Below are 23,344 nucleotides of genomic sequence, written 5' to 3'. Positions count from 1 at the left end.
GGCCACAATGACCCATTGGTTGCCCCTCTGTTGCTGGGGCAGAAATTTGGTCATTTAGGTTGGCTATTGGCTGCTGAGGGGCTCCTTAAGCTGCTGCACGTTGCTGGAGAGTTTCACTTTCTTGCAACATGCAGCGGATCACCCGCCCTCCTCTCCCTATATTTAGGGTTTTCCTTATGGCCTTGCTATGCCTGTCTAGTGGTCGTCTGTTTTGGAGCAGGGGCCCGGTAGGAATTTTGCCATTTGGCTGATTGGCTGGTGTCACTTGTTTTTGCCTACCATGTAGCAAATCGTCACAACTTTGTAAGGTTGGCAGTTAGGCATTTGGTTCAATGTTTTGGGGAGGGGGTGTAGTGGCTGTGCCTGCCCCTCCATTGCTGCTGCTAGGGAATTCCGTTAAAGGAATCCAGGGGCTCACCTTGCTTTAGTCCAAACCCTGTCAAGGGGCAAGGGCCACACCAGAGCCCCTGGGAGCATGTGGGGTGAGCTGTGAGATCGAAGGAGGTCTCGCTCCCCCAGGATGCTTTCCCTTACTGACATATGATGGTGCCCAGTGTCAGTCCTGTTCCTGGCAGGTTCAGGTAGTCTGGAACCAATGCCTAAGCAACCACTCACATGCTTTAATCAATGAAGTTGTGCCCAAAATTTAATGCCAAAAACATTAAACTAAAATCTGTGTCTATTGTGTCTTCATTTGGGGGTGGTTTCGGGGGTCTTCACCCACAAGAGAATATTTATGAAGGACCAAGGCTTTGTAAGTATACACAGAAAATTCTTGAAAGGCACCCCGTACCTCTGGTATTTCCCTCCTTATTGTCTTACACAAAACATATGCAGCAGAAGGAGAAGGCAGGAGCAGCAAAAGCTGGGTCTAAAGCAGAACATTGTTTCTCACATAAAGACTTGTCCGCAGCAAAAAGCAGAGGCTTTGCATGCCAACTCTTGGCCATAAGTATGCTTATGAGGGGTATTGATTAAGGAGGATCCAGAAATCCCACTACTGGAATTCTGCGATGGCTAATGCTCAAAAAAAATACAGTGGTGCCTTGCACGACGAAATTAATCCATTCCTTGAGTCTCTTCCTCTAGCGGGTTTTTTGTCTTGCGAAGCAACCCTATTAGCGACTTAGCGGATTAGCGCTATTAGCGGTTTAGCGGCTATTAAAGGCTTAGCGGCTAAAAGGTTATTAGCAGCTTAGCGGCTTAGAAAAAGGGGGGGAAGCGGGGGGAAAATCGGAACACTTGCAAGACGTTTTCGTCTTGCAAAGCAAGCCCATAGGGAAAATCATCTTGCGAAGCAGCTCAAAAACAGAAAACCCTTTCGTCTAGCGGGTTTTCCGACTTGCGAGGCATTTGCCTTACGAGGCACCACTGTACGCTGAATTTAATTAAATGAAAATATTGTTGAGTAGCATTCAAAAATACATTTAAATGCGCTCTATGGTTTGACACAAAACCATAAAAAGAAGAAGAATTTGTTACTAGAGTATGGAGCTAGCCAATCATCCTAAATATTCTGATGTGGTGGTGAGAAATTTTGGGACATGGCTACTGTGGGAAGAAGGTGCATATTCATTCTGATGGTGAAGAAAACTATTTCTGGGAAAATGAAATCTAAGGTAAAATCCACACTGTACATTTAAAGCACATTTATTGCACTTTAACAGTTATGAGGCTCATGGGAACTGTAGTTTCTTCCACAGCACCCTTAACTAATTTTGGCTTTCTTTGGGTGAAGCCATGTACTTTAAAAGCACGGTGTGAGTGTGACCTTAATTCAAAAGTATGTAATTCCAGTTCATTCAGAAACAAGTCTTCCTTCATTTATGAGCTGAAGCATCTTTTCAGACTGAAAGGAAGAAATGTCTATATTGATTTATAGACATTGCTTTGCTTCTGCTTCCTATCATGGTAGTTAAGCTAAGACCTGGCTGCCCTGACATTCTCATAATCTCTAACCGCACGAAATAACTTGTGGTTCTGGTTTACTTCCTAGGACTAAAGATTACGACATGCAGCACCTTGATCCTGATCAGAATGGAACCCTGGAAATCAGAGTAACGAGAAAGGAAGATGCTGGGTCTTATACTTGCTGGGTGAAAAATTCTGCTGGGAGACGTGCTATCACTGCTACCCTTACTGTCAGAAGTAATTCTTCCTATGAACACAAGTTACTATTAAAAATCTGATTGCTTTAGCCTCATGTATAGATGTGAAAAACGCCCTGTTTAATTCTGAAGACAATTCCATCTCCCCAAACAATGGTATCACGCATTGCATCAGAAGCAACTATGCAATTTTCTTAATGGATGTGCTTAACTCACAACATTCCCTATTCAAAACAACAAATATAATTGCATAATGCAGCAAAATATGGGTAATGCAGTATAATGCTGTTTGCACTTTTGAAAATTGGCATAATTGTATATTGTTCCTGATTTAATGGCTGGTTGAGCACTATGGATGTTCCCCATTCAAAAGGAGAGACCTGTTGCTGATATTAATAATGGTTGTGGAGTTTCCTCAATGAAACACTATTTTACACAGTGAATGGAACAGACTGCCTTGGGAGGTGGCAGCTCGTCTTTGGTGGAGGTATTTAAGCAGACGCTGCACAACCCAATTTCAGGGACGCCGTAGTTGCATCCTGAATTGAGCAGTGGGTTGGACCTCTAAGGTCGCTTCCAACTCCGTGATTCTATGTGCCAGCACTTTTTTTTAGTAGATCAGCAAAACTTATTTGTGAACCTATTGCTTTCCTAGGTCACATATCCACAAGAGCAAATTAATCACATTTGCTGACATTGAGTAAAATATTGCTCGTCTTCACACCGGTCTTCACACTGGTGCTTTCAATTCATGGGAGGTGGGCCAAGGGACCATGAACCATTTGCCCTTTGTGATTTCTCCCTTCTCCCTTCTCTACTGTTCTTAGCAAAGTACAGGTGGGACATGATTTGGCTAAACTGGAGGTGGGATGGGAACTCAAGCAGTATGAATTTCATAAAGGGCCCTGCTACATTTCCTACCCATAGCGCAGTGCCATCCCACACTGCAGGGGCAAACGTGTGAATAACTGAGATCCCACCCCACAGGTGTGTCTTTCACTCTAGGGATGGCAAAGGAATTCAATTCAGTTTGAATTTTAATGCGAGCATATCCAATTCAAATTTTCCATAACAACTTGTGAACCAAAACAAAGCTGTCCTTCCAAATTTGCAGCTCTCCAGATTTTGTGATTCAGTTCTTCAACTGATTGATGACATAAAAATGGAGGGGGAAAGGGTACAGAAATGCATTTTATTAGGGGAAATGGCTTGCAAAAATCTGTATAAGAAACAATGGCATACAAAAATGTGTATATTATGGGAGAAACTTGAGCAAGGATTTCTTTTAAAGTATAAAGAAATATGGAGGACCGAACTTAAGACTGGGAAAGCAAGAAACCTAGAGAAGCCAAAATCGACAGATTCACTCATACCCGTTTCCGTATGTTTCACTGGAGAGTTTTTCAGGTGTCAGTCTGAACAATGAATGATGGCCAAATAACTCTGGCTCACTTATAAAATGTGAAACTAATTTAGTACTTCCGAGGAATGTCAAGGGGAAAGTAAAGGGTTTCAAAAGGAACAGTGACATTTCTCTGGAAAATCTGTACAACCCTCTGTTATCCTTGGAGTTTACCGAAAGCAAAATTTGAAGCACAGCTGCTAGTCATTCTTGGGTGAAATATACAAGGGCAGCCAAAAGTATTTCAATAAGACAAGTGAAATTTCTCAATTTAAAGTGCAATGCATCATTATATGCAAAACAGGATTGATAGCTCCCCTATTCGTATGCGAAGGAATGGCACAAGGACTGTAAAGAAATTTGCTCATTGGATGCATGAACAAACGGCAAATGTCTTTCTTCACTTATTAGATGCTACCAAAATATCTGTTCTGCCTAAGAACCCACAAATTTTGAAATCACATCCAGTTGCATTGAAATGCCATGCTGAGTTTGACTCCCATTTGAAACACCACTTTCAAATCTCTTGGAGAAAGGACGGAGAGGAGCTTGTAAAGAATGACACAGAGGATGGGAGGTAACAAATGAGAGTTTTCTCCTTATTCTGCTTTCTTTTTACATAAATAATTTTAATTCATGGGAATATGATCGTGCGTTTATGGTCCTGCCCTAATGGGCGGCTTCTAATGACTGTTGATTCTGGCATCAAATAGTTGTAGCTGTTTCTTGTGCTGTAATCCTCTGCACCAGAGAGCCAGGCACAGTGAGGTCTTATCTGGGTCTTCCCATTGATTTACACAGGAGTGCTTAAAATATCACCACCCCTTTTGCAGGAGTAATAACATAGGCAAGCTTGGACATACGGGAGTTCCTGGGTCAGCAACAAATAAGTGGAATGGGATGTTTTACACCATACTTATATGTGTTGTTTTCAGAGTGACAGTAGATCAGAGAGAGGCTGTAGCCCAATAGCAGGACACATCTGCTTTGCATGAAGAAGGTTCCAGGTTCAATCCCTGGTGTCTCCAAGTTGGGCTCAGAGTGTCCCCTGTCTGCAATCTGGGACATTAGTACAGACATGATTAAACTGGAGGGATTCAGTATATGTTAGCTTCCTATGTTCCTAGCAGCACCCTGGGTTTGGGGAGTTATGCTGTGCCATTTAGCAGGTGGACGTTGGAGACAGTATCACATACCATGAGGCATGCCACTTGCCTTTCTCATGGCTTCATTTTTATTTTTTAATATTTTTTGCAACACAGACATAATGGATTTGGTCCCATGATCCCTGACTATTGACCATGCTGGCTGAGTCTGATGGAAGTCATAGACCAAGATATCTGGAGGGCACCAGCTTGATGAAAGTTGCTCTAAAAGTATTACATAAACCATTTTTTAAAAAATTCATGTACATTTGCAGCATGCCTTTCTGCCCACTGGAACCCTTCAGAAACATTCCGGTGCAGAACCATAAAAATAATGTCCAAAACCCCTGAGCAATTATATATATATATATATATATATATATATATATATATATATATATATGCAGGTTTTGGTGTCTTCGGGTGTCTTCCCGTGTAAGAGTCGGGGTGTCTGTGCGACGTTTCGACGAGGTCTCACTCGTCATCTTCAGGCTGGTGCTTTCGGCTTCTTGTTACTGGAACAGAGCAGAATCTGGTGTTTGAGTTCCTATAAATACTGTGGAGGGGTGTGGTGTATAGCCTCCAACGTTCTGGGCAGAGAGGAAGTTCCTAGATTAGTGTGCCTTTTCTTCTTTTGTTCCTTAATTACTTGAGGGATATCTTGAGTGATTTCATGAGTGATATTCTGAATACCACTGGGTGGGTCATTAAGTGTAGATTAGTTGCTAAAGCTTTTGTGTCTTGACCTCTTGAGCTTGTGAAGAGTTTTTCTGAGAAGATGGCTGTGCTGCATTTAGTTGTGCTCTGGCTTGGCTTCGTGTATAGGGGCGAGCTGTGGTTTTGTGCCTTGTGCCAGCCAGATCTGTGTAGGGATTGCCGGGGGGTGCAGCATCCGGAGGTGCCACTATAGTTTGGCTACTGGATGGAGTCTGTAATATGTCTGTGGAGAGGGTCTGGGTTTGGGTCTGGTGTGGTTGATTGGTGACGGCGTTCTGTGTGCCTCTGGTTCTGGTGTCGGTTTTTGTGGGGAGGGCTAATTTCCAGATGTCTGGCAGGCGGGACGTGTCGTCACGCTTGTTCATGTTGTGAGGGTGTTTCTCTATCTCGATGGCTTCCATGATTATTCTCTTGTGGTGATGTTCCATGTTAAAGAGCAATTTGGAATCTGCAAAATTAATTTCGTGTCCTGTTTCTTTCATGTGTTGGAAAAGAGAGGAAGTTTTTTCTTCTTTTTTGACGGCATTCTTGTGTTCTGCGATACGTGCATTTATTCGTCTGTTTGTTTGTCCAATGTACGTGGCTGGGCAGACTTTGCAGGGTATTTCATAGACCCCTTGGTTTTCCAGCTGGATTTTGTCTTTTGGGTTTCTGAGGATATTGGCTATTTTTTGGTTGGTGCAGAAGGCTGTTTTGATATTGTGTTTATGGAGGATTTTGCTGATTTTGTCTGTAGTGCCCTTGATATAAGGAAGGAGGGCCATGCCATTGTTTTCTTCTGTGTCTTGGTTTTTTGGGGGTGTTTCTTTTTGGATTAGCTTCGTAACCCTGTTTTTCTGGTATCCATTGGCGATTAACACATTTGAGAGATTCTGTAACTCAGTTGTCAAGTGGTCTTTGTCAGCCAGGCGTTTGGTTCTGGAGATGAGAGTCTTGGCTACGGAGTTTATTTGTGCAGGGTGGTGGTGTGATTGTGCATGTAAGTAGCGGTTGGTGTGTGTTTTTTTCCGGTAGATAGTGTGTCCTAGGGAGCCATCAGGTTTTTTGTAGATTAGGACGTCAAGAAAGGGGAGTTGGTTGTTGTCTTCTATTTCCATAGTGAATTGTATTTTGGGGTGTAGGCTGTTGAGATGTGTGAGGAAGCTATCTAGTTTTTCTTTCCCGTGTGGCCAAATTACAAAGGTGTCGTCAACATATCTGAGCCCTCCTTCCTTATATCAAGGGCACTACAGACAAAATCAGCAAAATCCTCCATAAACACAATATCAAAACAGCCTTCTGCACCAACCAAAAAATAGCCAATATCCTCAGAAACCCAAAAGACAAAATCCAGCTGGAAAACCAAGGGGTCTATGAAATACCCTGCAAAGTCTGCCCAGCCACGTACATTGGACAAACAAACAGACGAATAAATGCACGTATCGCAGAACACAAGAATGCCGTCAAAAAAGAAGAAAAAACTTCCTCTCTTTTCCAACACATGAAAGAAACAGGACACGAAATTTGCAGATTCCAAATTGCTCTTTAACATGGAACATCACCACAAGAGAATAATCATGGAAGCCATCGAGATAGAGAAACACCCTCACAACATGAACAAGCGTGACGACACGTCCCGCCTGCCAGACATCTGGAAATTAGCCCTCCCCACAAAAACCGACACCAGAACCAGAGGCACACAGAACGCCGTCACCAATCAACCACACCAGACCCAAACCCAGACCCTCTCCACAGACATATTACAGACTCCATCCAGTAGCCAAACTATAGTGGCACCTCCGGATGCTGCACCCCCCGGCAATCCCTACACAGATCTGGCTGGCACAAGGCACAAAACCACAGCTCGCCCCTATACACGAAGCCAAGCCAGAGCACAACTAAATGCAGCACAGCCATCTTCTCAGAAAAACTCTTCACAAGCTCAAGAGGTCAAGACACAAAAGCTTTAGCAACTAATCTACACTTAATGACCCACCCAGTGGTATTCAGAATATCACTCATGAAATCACTCAAGATATCCCTCAAGTAATTAAGGAACAAAAGAAGAAAAGGCACACTAATCTAGGAACTTCCTCTCTGCCCAGAACGTTGGAGGCTATACACCACACCCCTCCACAGTATTTATAGGAACTCAAACACCAGATTCTGCTCTGTTCCAGTAACAAGAAGCCGAAAGCACCAGCCTGAAGATGACGAGTGAGACCTCGTCGAAACGTCGCACAGACACCCCGACTCTTACACGGGAAGACACCCGAAGACACCAAAACCTGCATTCCTGTACCCGTGAAAATCTACGAAAGCATATATATATATATATATATATATATATATATATATATATATATATATATATGCAGGTTTTGGTGTCTTCGGGTGTCTTCCCGTGTAAGAGTCGGGGTGTCTGTGCGACGTTTCGACGAGGTCTCACTCGTCATCTTCAGGCTGGTGCTTTCGGCTTCTTGTTACTGGAACAAAAGCCGAAAGCACCAGCCTGAAGATGACGAGTGAGACCTCGTCGAAACGTCGCACAGACACCCCGACTCTTACACGGGAAGACACCCGAAGACACCAAAACCTGCATTCCTGTACCCGTGAAAATCTACGAAAGCATATATATATATATATATATATATATATATATATATATATATATATATATCACTATGCAATCCTAACCTGGTACAGTCAACTGGAAAAGTAGAGTATGGGATTAAGGATTCATTTGGCAGTGGCACATTGTAAGTCCTGCAACCCATTGGTTGTCCCTGTCTTTTGCTGAAAATATCTTGTTTTTCCTAGTGGGGTCAATAGAATATCTCTTGTTGACCTTGGCAAGATGTTATATGAGTCCTTGAAGAACAGGTGACTAATCTTTGGCCCTCCAGAAGTTGTCAGACTCCAGCTACCATCAGACTCAGCCAGCATGAGCTCTGGTCAGGGATTATGGAAACTAGTCCAGCAGCCTTCAAAAGGGATAAAATTGGAAAACTGGTAGTCGGTATGGCATGAGACTCTTAGTCTCAGAGCTGTGGGTTCGAGCCCCACATTGGGCAAAAGTTTCCTGCATTGCAGTGATTGGACTGGATGATTCTTGGGGTCCCTTCAAACTCTACAAATCTATGATTCCCTGAAACTGGAATGACTTTCTATCTCAGTAAGATATAAGCAGCCTTACAGTTCTGCACATGATTTCATAGTTGTCCTGGAAGGACCTCTAGTGGTGAAAGCACAGCTCTAAATCTACATTTTGTATCCAATAGGCCAGATGTAGTTATTTTGAATAGCTCAGAACTGAACAAACCAGTCAAATAAACCCACCAAATAAAAGTCGTGTTTTGCTGATATCATCACATGTTCAGATTATGAGGTATTTTATTTTGTTAAATAATGTAGCCAGAACAAGTAAAAACAAACAAACCTCCACCTTATTAATTTTGGCCTATGGGCCACATGTGTCCCTGAAATAATTATCTATGGTTTCTGGACATTCTACCAATAATGTTTTCAACATTCCTTTGCATCTCTTTTTTTCTTTTCAGTTGTACATATACTGTATATATATATATATACCCAATATTGATGTGCAACATTATGCATGAGCAAATTGTGCTGCTTATCTGTTGAAACCTGCTAGAAAGCCTGTTAATTTGGTTTTTTAATTTTCTTTTTGGGGTGGCGGTTATGAGACATCAGCTGATCATTCCTGACTTAAAAAGTGCAGATACTATTGTCTAAATTCAAGTGCCAATTAGGAACATAGGGAACTACCTTTTCTCAATGTTGTCACTTCCAGAACTGACTGGAAGCAGTTCTCCAGTGTTTCAGAAATGGTGTTTCCCAGCCCTATCCTGGATTGAACCCATTCCTTTTGACTGCAAAACTTGTGCTTTTCCACTGAGCTGCAGACCTCCCCTGGTTCACTGTCATTTCGAAAACACATCTGTGCAGATGTCCACACAGTTGAAGGGCACATTTAAACATTGCGTTCCACACACAGGGCCTTTCAACATAGGGCAAAGTAGATGAGATGTGGAATATCCATGATTGGCTCTCCCAACTTTCCTTTGCATTTTCATGGGGAAAGGTGTAATGTGTATGGGTTGCTCGTGTGTAAGTTGCTGCCTCTCCAGGCTTTGTTGCCTTGCTAAACCTTTCAGTCTGGGCAGCCCTTCAATTCATGGCTGCCTCAGTCGCTAGCAGAATCCGTCAGTGGGAGTTTCTTAAATCTCTTCCAACATAAAAGTTGTTTGACACCCAGTCCCCTCCTACTCTCTCTGCACAGAAGTCTTCTGCGCAGGGTGGGCGTGGGTAGCGGAGGACCCGTGCTCTCGCCACTGGTGTCCAGTGAAGAGTCTTGGAGCCCTCTCGCCGATTCCCCCATCAGCCCCTCTATATCCCTGGTGTTGCGCTGATTTGCTTCCCCATCTGCGGAGCTGCCTCTCTCCCTGCTGGGCCCTTCTCCAGCATCATTTGAAAGCCTTCCCTCCGCCTCTAGCTCCGATGTCAGTTCCCTGACAAAAGGGAAGAATTGGATCAGGACTTTTGTGACCCTTAGGGAAGGAAATATTAGCCCTTCCCTTGTGTTGTTTTCCCAATATCAACCCCTCGTAGCTATTATTATGTATACCCCCCCCAAATGTTACAAGCAATAAATTGGGAGGCCTTCGATATTACATATATAACCAGTGCTTTTTTTCTTTAAATAAATGTTTAGGGATACTCTCATTTTGACTCAAGAAAATTACCATTTTGTAGTTCAAATTGGGAAAAATAAATACAGTAAATGGACAAAGATTCACAAAATATTTAGGGGCATGCGTACCCCCATGTTCCCCCTAGAAAAAAGCACTGTATATAACATAATTTTATCTGTATGCCACCTTTCCACAATTCTAACCATGCTCAAGGTGGCTTACAACACGAAAAAAATACACCACTACAACATCACAAAAGTAGCCATAAAGAATAAAGGTAAAGGTAAAGGGACCCCTGACCATTAGGTCCAGTCGTGATCGACTCTGGGGTTGCGGCACTCATTTCGCTTTATTGGCCGAGGGAGCCAGCGTACAGCTTCCGGGTCATGTGGCCAGCATGACTAAGCCGCTTCTGGTGAACCAGAGCAGCGCACGGAAACGCTGTTTCCCTTCCTGCCGAAGCGGTACCTATTTATCTACTTGCACTTTGACATACTTTCAAACTGCTAGGTTGGCAGGAGCAGGGACTGAGCAACAGGAGCTCACCCCATCGCGGGGATTCGAACCGCCGACCTTCTGATCAGCAAGCCCTAGACTCTGTGGTTTAACCCACAGCACCACCCACGTCCCAACATAAAGAATAAATTAAACATTAAAAATATTATAAGCAGACTGGACAATTTCCACATAAATCACAACAAAATCTAAAATAAAGATACAGAAAACAAACAAACATAACAGCGACAATCCCACCCCCCACACAACAAAACACTCCAGCCCAATAGTTTGTTCAGCAGCCTCAGCTTTTGTAGCTGGAGTCAGTCGGGCCCTCCCCTCCCAGGCCAGGTGGAAAAAGGCAACTGAGATGCTTTCTGGCCATGTACATGGGAAATAGCATTGTGGGAAGGGGTTAAACCCTCCCTTTCCTTAGTCCTATGGTGCTGATCCAATTCATATCTTCCCCTTGACTTCTATAAAGGGGGAGGAAATGAAACACTGGAAATTTAGATCACATCCATTTCTCATCTTGTCTGGTTTGACCCGTAATAATTTAGTCATTAGCACCCAGTCTAATCTATCTCACAGGGTTGTTGGAATGATAACTAAGAATTGTCTAGCACTTTGTGGACTGGGGACTGTAGATGAATAATCTCCAAATTTCCTGAAAGCAGATTACAAGAACTATGGCTGTTATAAGTTGGTACAATCAGTTGCAGGTGCTTGAAACTGTGCTGGTAGTTAATGCTAGCAATGTGTATGTTTGTGTGTGTGTGTGTGTGATGAATTTACTACCTAAAATGCAACTTAAGCATTATTGCAAGCTGCCTCATTGTGAGAGGATTTCCATGTACAGGCTTGGCAAGGTGAGGTAAAGAAAGCGGATTCAGGATGCTAGTTTTATTATTGCTCTCTCATTTATGTCTTATTTATACTTTCCTTCGCAGAATAATTATGGAGATGGACACCTTGATTATATCAAATGTGGAATTAGAAGATCAGGGTGTGTACACCTGTGTAGGCCGCACATCTCTTGACATTGCCACAGATGATTCCCGCATAACTGTCCTTTGTAAGTAAATTTTAAACCACTGCTTGCATGCTAAGTTATTCTGATGCTTTATTTAAATCCCTCTGGGAAAATCTGTTCTTACTCCTTCTCTACCAAGTAATGGCTTTTGTTCTGAAGATTTGGGCCCATTGCAACATCAGTGAGATTCGGCACCATTTATTCACATGCACATTTCACAAATGGCCGCTTTGCCGCCTGACCCTGAGGGCTTTGGACAGGGGTGGTGTTGCTTCTGGGACAGAGGGAGGGATGAATCATGGCTTTTGGGCATATGCCATGTGGATGCTAGGAGAGGGAAACACAGGAGACTGTCTAAGGCTCCTTCACCTCTGCCCCCTTAGCCTCTTCTGATTTCTCAGTGCAAGATTTTCCATTCACTTCTGTTCACTGTGTAGGATTGTTTCTGGCCTGTCTGTTTGTGTGCCCTGCTGACATATTCTTCCAACTCCCTGACTACTTTGAAATATGTACAGTGGTACCTCAGGTTAAGTACTTAATTCGTTCTGGAGGTCTGTTCTTAACCTGAAACTGTTCTTAACCTGAAGCACCACTTTAGCTAATGGGGCCTCCTTCTGCTGCCGCGCCACCGGAGCACGATTTCTGTTCTCATTCTGAAGCAAAGTTCTTAACCCGAGGTAATATTTTTGGGTTACCGGAGTCTGTAACCTGAAACGTATGTAACCTGAAGTGCATGTAACCCGAGGTACCACTGTACCAGGTTGATGAGGAGCCAGTTTTGCAGGCATGCCATTGGATTAGGTTAATTCAATGGCCACATTGGGATAGAATCATAGGACTGTAAAGTTGGAAGGGACCCTGAGGATCCTCTAGCCAGTGAGAGCCAGTGTGGTGTAGTGGTTGAGAGCGGTAGTCTTGTAATCTGGGGAACCAGGTACGCGTCTCCGCTCCTCCACATGCAGCTGCTGGGTGACCTTGGGCCAGTCACACTTCCTTGAAGTCTCTCAGCCCCACTCACCTCACAGAGTGTTTGTTGTGGGGGAGGAAGGGAAAGGAGAATGTGAGCCGCTTTGAGACTCCTTAAGGGAGTGAAAGGCGGGATATCACATCCAAACTCTTCTTCTTCTTCAAGTCCACCCCCCATGCAATGAAAGAATATGTAGCTGTCCCATACAGGGATCAAACCTGCAACCTTGGTGTTATTAGCACCACACTCTTACCAGGCTGCGCATGGGAGATTCACTAGGAAGGGACAAGGGTTGGTGAGCACCCTTAGGCAACTTTTAGGGTGAATGGCAGCTCCCAACTCCTGCCAATCAGGGCTCTGGGACCCTTGAGCAGGATATGTCTCACCTTTGGGGTAACCTCTCTCATTCAGTTGGAGTCGTAAGATTCTAGGAGGGGTGATTTTCGAAGGCCTCCTGCCCAACTGAAGGGGTGTTTTTCAGTGCAACTCACAAATTTATTGATGAATGAGCATCACATAAGAGGGGTTCATTTTTAAACTGGATGAAATCCACCTCCTCCCCCATTTTTCCTTACACGTATTAAAATCCTCCTGGGCTGCCAGTCTCATTACAGCCCTGCAAATGCTACCCCCAACTGTGATCCTTCTTTTTCCCATACATTGTCATTTCAAATCTAACTCCCAGACAACCACACACTGCTGCCTTTTAAAAACCCTGCACTTCTATTCTTAGCCATCTATAAAAACCACATATTTATGTAGAAATCCTCCTCCAGCTCTGCCTCATTGCTTTCCTGCTACCAGGACAGTTGCTTAATAAGAACCCTGCTGCGGCTGAGACAAGAAATAGAATTTGACCTTTGTTGGGGAACGGTTCTGGCTATTGGAGCGGAAAGAAGTATCATATGCAATGCATGAGGGACAAATATTGGATGCCAGTGCCCATCCCACTAGTATTATAGAGTGGATGCCTGAAATACGTTTTGAGCCTGGCCTTGGAAAACAACTGTATTTCTCACTGCATACGCTTTGCTCCCAAGTTTCACATGGAACTGTTTTATTTGCTCAACAGTCTTCCTGTGAAGGAAGTGGTGAATGCCAAAGCCGGCTTTTTAAGTTTGATAGGACAGACCACCTTCTACTCTGCCCCTCCAAACTAACATAAGAAGCTGCCTTAAAGTGAGTCAGACCATTGGTACATTGAGCTCTGCATTGTCCACACGGACTGGCAGTGACTCTCTGGGGTTTCAGACAGTGGACATGCCCAGCCCTATCAGAACCTGGGACCTTTTGCCTGCAAAGTATGTGGCCTGCCACTCAGCTAAGGTCCAGGTATTCTGGCACACAAGTACAGATTACAGATTACATAGCATTACATATTTACTACATTTTTTGCCCTTCTCTTACATGGGACTCCCAGTGACCACAGAGCTGATCAGATCTGTACCTGTTTAGCATCTGTATGCAACAATGCCGCAATTTCAAATACTCCTAGTTCAATCATTGGACCCCTATAATGTGGATGTTTTTAATATTCCCTGTAGGATTTCCCCTCCTATATAATTTTGCTAAAAACAACAAGTGCGCATATGTGCAAAAATCTGTGCAGATTATACTTTCTAGAGCAGACCAATTCATGCAACAGACAAGTGTTGCTGTAGTCCTCAGAAGCCTACGCCACAACAATTGTGCCAGTCTTTAAGGTGTCAAAGAGCTCTTTGCAGGCATAGCTTTTATTCTTGTGAAACAGGTAAAGATGAAGCGTGTGGTATGCGGCTATGTCGGCACTGGGGGGGGGCATAGCTGACTGGTATGACGTTTCTCTCATGTATTCCGTGAACAGATGGACAGGGTCATATGCACAGCCCTAATGTCAGAAGCAGCAGTGTGATTTCTCTGAAGGCCCCACCTGAAAATATTGCACACGTCTCTTGCTCAGAGTGAAGCGCGGCAGCCAAATGCCATTCTTCTTATGTTTCTTCCATTTCTTGTACAGATGTCCCTGACCCACCAGAAGACCTCCACCTCTCCGAAAAACAGAGCAGAAGTGTGAGGCTATCATGGAATGCTGGGAGCAGCAACAACAGCCCAATTAATGGTAAGCGGGAGTCTAGTGCTGCCACCTCACTGTTATAGAGTAACAGCAAGTGCTTCGAATTAGATCAAAACTACCCTGAAAGCTGCACTTAATTAGTTTTATTGGTGAAGGTTTTATTGGTTGCTGATCATTTCCTTCCCTTCTTTCCAGTTCGTTTCCGAGGATCTTAATTGTGTCTCCACTCCTTGTCCTTTCTAGAATCTATTGTGGAATTTGAAGAGAACCGATGGGAGCCCAGAAAGTGGCAGGAATTAATCAGGCTCCCAGGGAATGACAGTACAGTTGTCTTACCACTGTCCCCTTATGTAAATTACCAGTTCCGTGTTATATCTGTCAATGCCGTTGGGAGAAGTCAGCCTAGCGAACCGTCAGAACGATATGAAACACCACCAGCTGGTATGCTTTGCTACCTGTTTCTTGTGTTTAATTATATCATATTGAACAGGGTATACTAGCCTAGAATACACCTGATGCATATTCAGGAGCCTTTGTTTTGATTTGTGGGGGAAACAAGTTCCTAAGCTTTGTTTTGTTTTAGATTAATTTATAGGCTTGGTTGGAGGTGAGCTGCTTTCTCCTATCCCACTTGGTAATTGGTGCCACGTCTTGACATTGTGAAGCCAGACTCTGTTGTGGATAATTATAAATATTGTTTAAAGCAGCCTTCCCCAATCTGTGTTCCTTCTGATGTTTTGGAATAAAACTTCCATCATTCCTGACTATTGACCATGTTGGCTAGGTCTGATGGGAGTTGTTGTTCAAGAAGTCTTGAGGGCACCAAGTTGGGGAAGACTGATTTAATGTGTGTCATCCTCTCTTTTCAAAGTGTGGCTCTTAAGGAGATAACATTTTGTTGATTTATAGTTTTTTATTGAAACTTTTTCATCACACAATGCAATAAAAAACAAACAAATCCAAATTTTAAGAAAAAAGCAACAGAAAAAAGAGCGAAGAAAATACAAAGCCCCCTCTCAAAGGTAGATCTTAATCCTTGTCTCACACAGAAGAGGGTGGACCCTCCCAGCTGTCACCTAGGAGATTCCCTTTCTTCTTCAAGCCTCCCACCCTGGGAGATCTTTCCTTCCCTGCCTCTAGAGTCCTTCACTAGCCAGCCATCACCTTCATGTGCATATAGTCTCTCTCTCTCTCTCTCTCTCTCTCTCTCTCTCTCTCTCCCTCCCTCCCTTTCTCTCTCTCTCTCACACACACCAAGGAGAAAAGACGAAAAAGAAGCAGAAATATAAAAATAAGAAGAGAAGCAAAAGGAAAAGAGTGTTTTATTTAATTGAGGACACAGTATTGTACATTAAAAGTGTTGGGATGCTGCCAGGGAGACGGGGGCATCAGGCAGGCCCCAAGCTGGCTCCAGCCACCGGCCGGCAGCCGGGTGATCTCCAGGTCATGGAACAGCATCAATCAATCAGCGACTCGAGCCTCAGTAGCCTTCTGAAGCTACCGAGCATGCTAATTAGCAGAGTGAATAAATCTCCACAACAGAAGTGGCGGACAGAGCCATGTGTAAGCATTATATACAGCATTTTATTCAGCAGCAGGGACAAAGGAAAAACATGTCTGCTTCCCTTCTTCTCCAGAGCAAAACAGCAATACAAAAGCAATATACAAAACGGAAGTTCCCAGCAGACTGTGCTGGAAATGTAAACAGGCACGGGACACACAACAGTCATGCCTGTCCCTTTCAAGGTGGAACGGAACTATATCCTAACAAAAAGTACAGGTAGCTGTGTTGGCCCATCAGAAACATTCCAAAATTTGTTTTAGAGCAAAATCATTATTAGCCAATCAATCTGTCACAAAATAGTGTGGCAGCTTTAGAGTTCTCCACACCTGTACACCTGTTTAGTCTCTTTAGCCAACTAAATGGTAGACAAAGGGGGGGGGGCCTGATGGTTATGCTCTGGAATTCCATTCCATTCATAGTTCCAAGATGGAATGAGGCATTCTTAAGGGCTATGCAGGTTTCAGGTTGTACCAAAGACTGCCAAAAACAAGACATATAAGATGATTCAGCCCCAATCTTTGGGAATATAAGATCCAAGGAATAGAAGTTATTTGTACATGGCAATGCTCCATACAGGTAGGACAATCAGTAAGACAGAATTTGGAATACTTTGTACAGTTTGGGTTGCAACACCTCAGAAAAGGCTGATTTACAACTAGAAAACAAATGTACTTAAGGATTCAATTTTTAAAATATCTTCTGAGAAACTGCACAATTAACAAAACATGTAGTTAGGCTCCAAATATACTGCTTTTAAGACTCAGGCTAGCTTTCTTCTTCTTTTATGTAGACACCATGCCTTCTGGATGGGCTATTTAGCAAGATTTATAGTGAGTCTCATAGCAGCAGAGGACTTTGGATAAATTTCTATTCACAACCAATTTCTCTTGGTATAACATGAAATAACTGGCTCCTGAAAATCCTTTTATAGAACAGCTGTTCTGCAAGGTTTCTTCATTTATATTCTCCTAACATTTTAAAAAAAACTTTTGTTTCTGTGCCTTTCCTAGCTTTCAAACTGTGCCTCCTTTTAATGATACACCTTCTGTTTTCCTAGTCCCAATGGGCCAACTCTTTAAAATAATCCCATTAACATCTGGTGCTTTGTGAAACTCCCATTTAGTTCTTATTCAATCATTTTAACCAAAATGACTGAAACCATATCCATTTTATGGTGTGGGGTTTTTGTTGTTGTGCTTTTTACATGACAATTGATCATATTATCCAAGGGTGTCCTGGGATGAATTTATTTACTGGTGTCTGTCATAATGTAATTCTTTCATCTCAAAATGGCCCCTTAAGATAGTGGAACTCCTTTTGCTCATTCCCTCATGTTAGCCAGAAAACAAACTACAGTAGGAAGGCTCTCCGTTCACTATTATTATTTCCTGGTTTTGCTGAACTGGCAAACGATGGTTAATGGCTGGACCAAAACGAAATATTAAGCCATCTTCCCATGATAGCACAATCCTGTTCAGAAGCTGTTAACCACAGTTTCCCAGTTTGGAAAAAATGAGAAACTATAGTTGATGGAAGAATTACTGATCTGTTTTCTTACAGGTGAGAAGGGGGAAGCAGAGAGGCTGTGTGCACGGCCCAATGCCTTGTTCATATGTCAGCTTATTAAACAGAAATCTAATAATTTGAATGTAGCCGATACATCCATTCTTTGAAATCCAATTTGCAAGGAGTTGTGTGTGGTTATCATAACATGTCACAAGCCACCATAAAGGGGGCAGCGTGTTAAAAATGATAACTTTATTACACAGTGAATGTAAAATTCACCTGAAGTTTTTCAAACTTTATTTTGGAATAATTTACTGCTGTATAATAATCATTACTAGGAAATTCACATAATTAGCCAGCAGTTAATCGATTTACCATATAATGTAAATGTAGACATATAAGTAACAAAGACTGGTTAATTAAAATACTCTTGCATTGTATTTTATTGATGCATAGCTCCAGACAAGAACCCGGAAAACATCCGAATTGAATCTTCTGAACCACATGAAATGAACATGACATGGGAGGTAATGCTCTTTTAATTGAAGATATAGACACAATTGCTATGGTCCAAGTGAAGTTACCTGGTTCATTTTTTAATAAGCCTCAGAGAACACAGTGGACTTTTGGAGTGGGCATGCATAGCACTGGGCTGAATATGTGATTTAAAAGCAAAACAAAAGCAACCTTCATTGCAGCTGAAAGAACAATTGTAGGATAACATCTAGGAAATAGCTTTAATCTCCACCATCCTTGATTTTGCCTTTTATTCCTTACATGCCACCTTAGCTCCTGTTTTCTAATAATTTCTTACTAATGATTCTGTTTTAAAAAACATAGAAGTAGCTAAGAAGGTCTAAAGAAGAATTAAGTTTAATTGCTGCTTTGGGTTCTACCTGCCCCAGCCCTTAAAAATAGTTTCAAAGGAGATTGTTTGATGAAATGCAAAATCCCTTGGGTAGAAATGAGACTGTGAGCCCATAACACCTTCCTTTGCCTCCAGTTTTCTGTGAATTGACGCTTGGCAGTTTCCATCATATCCTCCATTTTGGCTTCCTTCATTACAAGGACTGCAAATGCAGAAAGTATGCCATGTATTCATGAATGCAGGTGCCTTCTATAAATCACAACAAGCAAACTTAACTGTTTTTTATTCATCCTCATTCTCTTTTTCTTTCTCCTCTTTCCCTCTGGCAAATTATTTTACCAGCTATTATTATTTATACAAGGACATCATTGGACATAGCAGTTTACAGAGTAACAGAGTGGCTGGGGCAACCCAGTCAGATGGGCAGGTTACAATGTTGTTGTTGTTGTTGTTGTTGTTGTTGTTGTTGTTGTTGTTGTTGTTGTTATTGCAAAAAGGCAGGTCCTGCCCACAAGGAACTTCCAATATACATCTTTGACAGAGGGAAATCAGAGAGGAGGAAAGATCGAAGTTTATGCATATTACTGTTGTGTAAATGACTCTGAGCTAGATGAGCACCTCAAATGAGCCATAAAAATATTATTATCCAATAAGTCATTCAGATATAGTTTGGGATTTTTGTTGTCAGTTGCTTAATATTCTGTAGGGTAATCTTATGTTTTAATGGACAAATCTGCAATGGAACATTTTTTTGAAAGAACTGTCATAGTGTAACCACAGTACAAATGACACATTTTCATGTGAGTTGATTGACATGGTAAAATGTACTGCAAATTGAGAGGTAATGCCTCCAACATTAAAGTATATGATTTAATAATCAATGTGCTTTCAAGCCATCTGTTTCCCTCTCTTGCTGGCTTTTGAAAAGCCATAACATTCTGTCCTTCACGTACCTTAAGCCTATCTTTGTGATGTTTGCCTTACTTAAAGCAATCTTTGTGATGCACTTCTGAATTATATAGCCAACTGTTTCATGAAAGAGTGTTTCCTGTAAGCCAGCACAACAACAACAGTACCTGATTCCTTTTCTTCTTCATTTGCAGCCACTGAAGCCCATGGAGCAGAATGGACCAGGGCTGGAGTACAAAGTGAACTGGAAACAACAGGATAATGTTGAATGGGATGAAGAAACAGTGAAAAAACATTTCTTGGTATTGAAGAACACCCCCACCTTTGTACCTTATGATATCAAAGTTCAGGCAGTGAATAGCTTTGGGTCTGGCCCTGAGCCCAATATAATAACTGGCTATTCAAGCGAAGACAGTAAGTAATGGGGAAAAAAATCTTTATACAAAGAATGGTCTGTGGGTGATTTTCAAGCTGAAGGGTGAACGAGCTTAGAGTTAAGAGCTGGGAGTTAAATTATTAAAAAGACAGAAGACTGAAAAATGTGGAGGTACAGAAGCTTTTTGCTTCCCAACATTTGGCAGGGAGGGGGGGAAGCAACCTAAAGCACAATTTTCAAATGAAATGCAGAAAAATGTGGTCAGTTGTTTGTCTTTCATGATAACCCCATTTTGTGATCGTATGTAACACAATGTTTCTGTTACTTCAGTAACAGAATTCCAAGCATTTGTTATTATGTAATTAATTCTGACTTTAAGGGACGAGTTCAAGGAAGGTGAATTGTCACAGTCATTTTTGAGAGGTAGAAAGCTTCACATGGTAACTTTTCTCAGTTATCATCCTAAGCTTTCTTGTGAAGATTTGTCCATATGGCTAGATCCCCCCACAAAAACTTTACAAAAAGTAAACATCTCCCAAAATTATATTGTGAAAGCACATCCTAAATGTGTCTCAAGCATATTGATAGTTTCTTTAATGATGATGATAGTGATAATGATGATGATAAATATTTATATGTCATCCATCTTTGAATCTTACTGGGTAGCCCCAGCCACTCTGGTTGAATCCTAACAAAATGTTAAGTCACAATAAGATAACAGCCATTGAAAACTTACCTGAAGCCTTCAGATGTGTTCTAAAAGTCATTTATCTGTTTGACATCTACACACACTTATCTGTGGGTATGTCCCCACTGAACTCAGTAAGATTTACTTCTGAAAAGACATGCATAGGATAGCACACTTAATAAATTTACAAGGATAACAACCAAATTTGCTGCCCTTTACGCCTAAATGACACCTTCCAGCCAAATTGCAGTCACACATAAATATCTGTATATGTTCCAGCCGAGACTTTAGAATTTAATATTTAAAAAGAAGTGGTTTAGTTTAGATTTTAAACCTCCAACAGACATTTATCCCTGCCTAATCAATATTGTTCACTTGAAACTTGCAAGACATAAAATACCCATTTCCCATCTCAATATCCCAGAGTTATATTCTGTTATTACATTAGTCTATGATTTCTACATCCTCTGTCCTTCCCTCCCACTGCAGGCACCACTGTCATAAACCACTGTACAGAATTTTAATATAAGTACACAGGAAGTCATAACCCTAATAAAATAACTGTGAGTGTACAGTAATAACACAAAGCAATTGTTTCTTGTGTAAAATATGGAAGACTGAGAACCTCTGCTCCCCTGTTGAGAAAATTGGACAACAGTCTTTCCAGAAGCCTTGCTGCTGTTACACTGCAATTTTTTCTCTCTTATCTTGTTTAGAGAATGGATATATATATATATATATATATATATATATATATATATATATATACTTGGAAGATTATAAGCCCCCTGCTGCAGTACTAGGAATCAAATACTTCTGCAAGCAGAACAGCTTTTTTTTTTTTAATGGGCCCACTTCAAAAAAGCAAACCAACCAAAAACCTAGCTTTTAAGGATTTAAGGCTTAAAGCTACAAAAAGAGGAAACCCCACAGTAGTCATTTGGGACAGGATACCTCAAAGTCCTTGATGTGACTGAAATATGCACAGTCTTTTAGCATGTGGCAGCAAGTGATTGAGATGCAGACAGCAATACGTTACCAAATTGTTTAAAATCTTACGTTCGCATTTATGCAGGTACTGAGACTTCTTAGTTCAGCCAGGAAGAATAGTTATTCAAGAAGGCCTGCTAAAATGCTCCCATGGTAGGGGTGGCTATGCAGAAGGCCCCCGAGATTGTACTCAGAGGGAACTTGTCACAGCCTGCGGGCACATTTTAGAATCTGAAAATCTGAGCTATCACTAAAGGGGGGGGGAAATGCCAACCCTTGTAAAAATATATTTATTTTTGCTGTTAGAAAAAATAATGGTCAAGCTAAAAATGGTGGAGCCTATTTTCTGAACATTTTCTCCACCCATCCCCATTTTTAGGAATTTGTTACAGAAGTATGAAAGGGGGCTTTATATATATGCCGGCTGAGCCAGTATCAGGGCACCCGGATGTATATTCATTGAATCATAGAATTGTAGAGTTAGAAGAGACCACAATGATCATCTACTCTGCAATTCAGGAATCACAGCCAACATTCATACAGCAATTAATGTGTGTGGAAGCTCTGACTCCAGAACTCCACCTCTCATATCTGGCTCACCCCTAGAGAAATATCCTATGCACTGGAGCTGGGCAATTGGATCTGGCCAGCAGGCCAGCAGCAGGTCCTGTGGTATGACAAGTGGGTGCCACTCACCTGTCACCTGACATCAGGTGACCCATTTTCTCACACGCTCTTTGAAATTAAACCATACTGTGTGTGGCACTTTGAACCCCGGATGATCATTGGGGCTTGCAGAGAAACATGCATAGTATTTTGCAGCCCTGACAACCAGCTGATCATTGGGGCTTCAAAGGGTCTTTCATGAGTCTTGCAGGCACAGAATATCAGATGGTTATCAGGGCTCTCAGGGCATTGTGCTGTGTACAAGGCTTTGCAGGTGGTCCTTTGCCAAAGCTCCCTGTTCAGCACAGTTGTGTCTTTACATGCCCTATACCTGACATCATATGTGATGCCCAAAGCAGCTTTGAGAGCTAAATAGAGAAGCTGGGTGGTCTAATTAGACTAGCAGGCCTGAGGTTCCTCACCATGGCTACATACTAATATGAGTTACAATCCTTATGTAGCCAAAAAAGCACTATTTGCACTATTCAATAGGCTTGGAGTGATTTTGCAGAAGTAAAAGAAATATGTGGTATGGGGGGGTACTCCAGGCAGGGAACTCCCCCCAAAAATAGCCAAAGGAGGACAGAACCAGCTCAGTGGGCACAGAATTCTGACAAACTGTTTGAAGAAATGGAAAACCAAGAGCAAAAGAACACAGTATCATGGAATATGCCAGTGACTGAGCAGAAGCCCACCACACTGCAACATTTTGTTGTAGGCCCCACTGATAGCTCATATAGCACAATTCTGTGCATATTTACTCAGAAGAAAGCCCCGCAAAGTTCAAGCTGAGCCTATTCCTAGATAAGTGTGCATAAGACTGCAGGCTTTGGCGCACAAGACACAGCATTTTAAAGGAGTAGTGTGCGAAACTCTGGTTCATTAACTCTCACTCTCTTCTGTAAGTGGCCCACCAAGAGAGTTAGTTAGCTGGCCATCCTTTTAAACTCATCATGCATGCTGCCACAACTTCAAAATATACTATGCTGAGCACAACAATTAACACAACCCTGTCACCTTCCTGCATTTCCCAGTTCCGGAAGCGGCTCCTTCCAATGTGATTGTACACGCTATCAACAGTACTCTCGCTAAAGCCATCTGGTCTACCATTCCCAAGGACAGAGTTCGTGGCCACCTCCGGGGCTACAAGGTGATTATGGTTC

The 23,344-nt window shown here is 42.2% G+C and overlaps 1 protein-coding gene across 6 annotated transcripts in view; it reads left to right on the top strand.

Moving 5' to 3' along the window:
- Positions 1-23,344, top strand: part of CHL1 (cell adhesion molecule L1 like) — a 209,034-nt gene that overhangs the window by 167,578 nt on the left and 18,112 nt on the right. For all 6 annotated transcript variants that reach the window (XM_082209263.1, XM_082209260.1, XM_082209262.1 and 3 more), the window contains 8 exons: positions 1,997-2,148; positions 3,922-4,087; positions 11,512-11,636; positions 14,558-14,659; positions 14,858-15,055; positions 18,141-18,211; positions 19,656-19,875; positions 23,216-23,331. In XM_082209263.1, coding sequence (XP_082065389.1) covers positions 1,997-2,148; positions 3,922-4,087; positions 11,512-11,636; positions 14,558-14,659; positions 14,858-15,055; positions 18,141-18,211; positions 19,656-19,875; positions 23,216-23,331 — 1,150 coding nt within the window. The remainder of the gene's footprint in view (positions 1-1,996; positions 2,149-3,921; positions 4,088-11,511; positions 11,637-14,557; positions 14,660-14,857; positions 15,056-18,140; positions 18,212-19,655; positions 19,876-23,215; positions 23,332-23,344) is intronic.

This window comes from Podarcis vaucheri (assembly GCF_965113315.1).
Source record: "Podarcis vaucheri genome assembly, chromosome: 2".
NCBI lineage: Eukaryota > Metazoa > Chordata > Lepidosauria > Squamata > Lacertidae > Podarcis > Podarcis vaucheri.
This window is presented reverse-complemented; position numbering and strand designations above follow the sequence as displayed.